The 4,618-nt window shown below is 48.9% G+C and overlaps 1 protein-coding gene across 1 annotated transcript in view; it reads left to right on the top strand.

The window, feature by feature from the left end:
- Positions 1-2,519: 2,519 nt before the first annotated feature.
- EMH_0048410 (uncharacterized protein) overlaps positions 2,520-4,618 on the top strand; it is a gene marked incomplete at both ends in the record, with an annotated part of 2,443 nt that continues 344 nt past the window's right edge. Inside the window, 6 exon segments of the mRNA XM_013496402.1 lie at positions 2,520-2,716; positions 2,720-3,246; positions 3,451-3,645; positions 3,727-3,795; positions 4,004-4,144; positions 4,443-4,502. Of these exon segments, the coding sequence (XP_013351856.1) occupies positions 2,520-2,716; positions 2,720-3,246; positions 3,451-3,645; positions 3,727-3,795; positions 4,004-4,144; positions 4,443-4,502 (1,189 nt within the window).

A 4,618-nucleotide genomic window follows, 5' to 3' on the forward strand; every position in this document is an offset into this window, starting at 1 on the left:
TTGGTACGTCTTAACAGCTTCGTGTGCTGAGCAGTGCCTGATGGGCGGGACTCTTTGTTCTGCAGGTGGTGGAACGTGGCAATATGCGAGCACCTATGCATATGGGTTTCGAGGGGAGCAGTGTACTCTGCGTTTTCTGCCTTTTTCTCTAGTAAGTGGTTCTACTCTCTGGGACAACTTGCATCTGAACGCGGCGTTGAGCCCTTAGCGGCAATTGCTAGCGTTGGTGCTGAGGGGATGTCTTAACCACAGAAAAGTTTATAGGGCAGAACCCCTTATTAAAGTGCTTTAATGGTAAACGAAATTTGTGTCGGCGAATACACGCGGAAGGAACGCAAAAAAAACGGGCGGGCAGAAGTATCGTCTCGATCGAGGCAAAGAGGCGCTGTTGCTGCCTCTCAAGAAGATATACAACAACATTCTAAAGTGTTAAGAGTATACAGGAGTAATAAAAAGGAAGAAGTGGCGATACAACCCAGGTGTAGAAAGGCCGTCAATGGTCTGGTCAGAACGCCGAGTCGACCGCCCGCGAAACCACGTTGAGCAGTATTCCATCTACAAGGGGTCCCATTAAAAGCCTTTTAAACTCAAAACTGATCTCTATATACCACCTACAAACAAATACACTATATGGCATATTTGATAGACCTTCTTTGCCTTCGGTGTGCAAGCTCTCACCCAAGGTAAGCTACTGGCTGGTGATACGCCCGTCGTCGGCGCCGGAGAGAACAGACCATCCTCTTGACCCCCACCCTGTAGAAAAATGCAATTCTTCTCTTACCTTTTTATTTAATTTGTTTTTGAGGAAATAAAGTCATTGAATGAAAAGACTCTTTTTTTCGGGGGTCCCTGCAATGGGCTCTAGGAGCAGCAACGTAGGGGAAGGGCTGCTCCCCCGTGTATTTACTGTTGTCTTTGCTGTACTCTGGAATTTGAGATTCCACAAAGGACCGATCCTATTGAATCTTTTTTATGCCTAACCAACCGAACTTCTGCGTGTGTTGAAGGGCTTATCGGGGTCTAAGCGTCCCGGGCAAACTGCTGCTCGCTGGCCACCAAGGNTCTGCGTGTGTTGAAGGGCTTATCGGGGTCTAAGCGTCCCGGGCAAACTGCTGCTCGCTGGCCACCAAGGACGGAGCAGCGCTAGTAGAAAGTCAGTTCTGAATGTTCCACAGAGGCACATGGTGAGCTTTTTGTTCGAATTGTGTTTCAAGGGTTTGTGACTGCGCTGGTGAAACTCAAATTTCATTGGCATGCGCCGGATCATCGAGGGGACGGAGGCGCTGTGACGCAGCTTCTCCGTCTGGAAGCGTTCACAGGGTGTCTGAGTATTACTTACCGTTTTTCAAATTACTCTGCAAGAGACCTATCTCATCAAGCACAGGTGGAAAAGGGGGGTTACATTCATGCGGCCCAAAGTGCTCTCGTTCTTGCAAACAGCAGCGACCAGCAGCCCAGACCGATACCGATGGAACCACCAAAATTACGAACAATAGGGATGCTGCTTAGAAGGGGTGGGGGCCTCCTACGGCTCCCTTCCGGGAATTCGCGCTGCATGAACTGGCTGCGTTTGCTCACCCACGCTGCGGCGTTATATGTTGTTGTGGTTGTAATATTTTCGACTTCAACAGCGGCATATTCCAACGGTGAGCGAAACACAACTCCTTTGCACCCGAGAGTCACAGTAACGAGAAATCTCACTTCGTTTCGGAGTACTGTGAGCTGATTGCTCCTTNTTTGCACCCGAGAGTCACAGTAACGAGAAATCTCACTTCGTTTCGGAGTACTGTGAGCTGATTGCTCCTTTTTGTGTGCCTTGGGCTTCTCTGCATGCAAGGTTAACCAGCCTTATCTTCCATTGCATGCATTCTCCCTTTGTTCATGCTGCACAGATGTATCCAGGACGAAATCTAATACTGATTGTCACAAGGGCTTTCAGGACTCGACGAACAACCCGGGGTGTGGTGAAGGAGAAGGCCAGAAAAGTCAAACGGCATTCATTGCATCTCCCTATCTTGGAGCTACAAAGCCCTTCAGTTACCTTCAGGTAAGATGCGATCAAGATGAAGGGTCTTCACAGTTCTGCTTGGACCCCTAAAAGCTGTCAAAATGTTTTTGTGCTCCACAGTGGCAGCCCTTCAGTGCCTTCATCCTTGAGGCCGGTGCTGCATGCAGTCGTTTTTTTGCTTAAGCTGTGCTTGGCAATGGGTTGGCAGTTAGTTACTTCATATGTTTAATATCTTTATATGCGGGGGTACAATGGCATATCTAGAAGATAACGATACTGGTACCTGTAGAGTGTTTTGTTTAGCAAGGAGGTTATTGTTGCTTCTTTAATCTGAACTATTGCTTCCGCGTATTCTGAATTTAAAACAAAACCGATGTGTTTAGAATACGTGGGAAAGTAATTTGGCTGTTTCCTGTGTGTGGGTGCCGCTGAACAGCTCACAGCAACGGCACCCAGAAGGAAAAAAAAAACCCTTTCGGACGGAGACAAGCACGCCAGGAAACTAGCAGAAATGCGCAGAGCTTACAGGGGGACGGAGTCAAATAGGCGTACGTACGACCCCGAACAGTCTTCTGAAAGTGAAGGGGAACATGCAGCTTATTATACAGGAGATTCAAGCTCGGAAATGTCGAGTGATCTGCGGCCAAACAGGCCTCATCCGACACCTGAACCAACAAGCACCACTCACTACACGCAACCACAACACCCAANGTATTCTTCAGCTTATCAGCAGGTGCTGGGTAAGGTTCATGAGTTTGAAGCCTCAGATGACGACTCTGACTGGGAGGGGCCAAGCAGCGGAGCAACAACAGAAACACCCTCAACGCAGCAGCAAGGCGCCGCTCCCCCTTCCACTGCAGCGCCAAACACAGAAGGCGGTGAAAGATCAACGGAAAGGGGACAAACGAGCAGCCCTCAAACGTCGACCCCAGCCCACCACACAACAGTTGTGGTTGCATCGGTTCATCAGCCACCTGTACAGCAAGCTGATGGACATCACCCGCCCACCAGCCCTCCCTCTTCTGTAGGCCCATTTGGCAACAACGCCGCTGTCGCTCAAGAGAGCACCGCAGATGCCATTTCAGACGCAAGTTCTGTCAGTTCACGAGGCAGCGAACGCAGGCGTTCTGTGCATGGAGATGCCTCAAGCAGCTCCAGTGGAACCGAACAGCAGCACGGAGATACAAGAGAGAAGACAAATACATTATCTGATCTCGTCAGCAAGGGTGTTGGAAGCGGTGAGTCCTGCTGTTACTTGAGCCCACTTATGCAACTCCTCCCGCCCACACTGTCGCGGTAGGTAAAAACAAAATTGACGTGATGCTGCTCTTGTCCTGAGGCAACTCCAGTGACCAGTGACTAGTTTATTTAGGGAACTCCAGTGGCTAATTTATTGGGGTCTGCACGGTGTGAGGCTGCTGATGCGTTGTGGCCTGCCTCAGAGCTGCTGAACTGCATTGAGCTGCCTCTCGGCTACCAAGAGCTTGACTCGAAAGTCGACGATTTCTGCAGACTCATCAAGAAGAAAGGAATCAGATACCCAAACCATCCTACACAAACCGCCTGTAGAAAAGGAGCCAAGCATGTTGTCACTCAGCTCCGGCGTGTTTACAGCGAATGCAATGACGGAATTTACAGTCAGTGGCCTTGCGCACACCTTGCAACACCATTCACAATCGTTTTCATTCCATTAGATGCTANTTCTCTTTTCTCTGCAGATTGCCTCACAAAGTTCTGGCTTTCGCCCGCCATTCCAGGGGTCACCAAACTAAGGAGTCTAATGGGAAGTAAGCCTTTTACTTCTGGGGTGTTGGAGCCGCCACTGCATCAACTTCAACAACAACCGTTTGCATACTAAGTTTATAAATCCAAACTAACTTTTGAAGCTGGAAACTTCGCGTAAATTAAGTTGCAGCTCCGACTGAATTTAGAGGTTTCCTTCATTTCAGTGAACATCATGCCATCAGAACTTTTTTTTTTTGTACTTTTGTGCAGTCCCACATTTGGCCAAACCCGGTTTACTTGAGTCTTATATAATTCAAGTATTGGAGTCGCCTCAACTTATGAAAGTGTGGAGGCACCCTAATATGGAGTCAAATTCCTGCATATTTGGCCATCAGTATGAAGCGTTTGTCGGTACGGAGACAGGGGAAACTTCTCCACGGGTTCCCCTTGCTGAAGGGCAACGACGCCAGGAGATCGTGAGCTATGTTGAACACTTATGTGAAGCTGGCNGGTTCCCCTTGCTGAAGGGCAACGACGCCAGGAGATCGTGAGCTATGTTGAACACTTATGTGAAGCTGGCAGCTCTCTGCTGCCTCGGAGCCGTCTTCAAACAGTTCTAGTGGCTCATGATGTCAGGCAAGGGAGAAACATTTTAGTCTGTGAATGCGTTAGTCTCCTCACGAAGCCGTGCGGTTATGTCTTGTTACAGTTGGGACGCCTGCAATTCCTACTACTTCTATCACAACGGCAAGCAGTAGATTCATCAATGGTAGGATTCTTAATGAGCCTATTTGGAATGGACAGGTGTAAGCAAAGCTTTCGGGAGAAAAAGAAATATACGACACCCCAAGGCTCCACCGTTGATGCCAAAGGGCTTTTCCAGGC

This window comes from Eimeria mitis, genomic scaffold (assembly GCF_000499745.2).
Source record: "Eimeria mitis Houghton genomic scaffold, Emh_scaff2085, whole genome shotgun sequence".
Taxonomy (NCBI): domain Eukaryota; phylum Apicomplexa; class Conoidasida; order Eucoccidiorida; family Eimeriidae; genus Eimeria; species Eimeria mitis.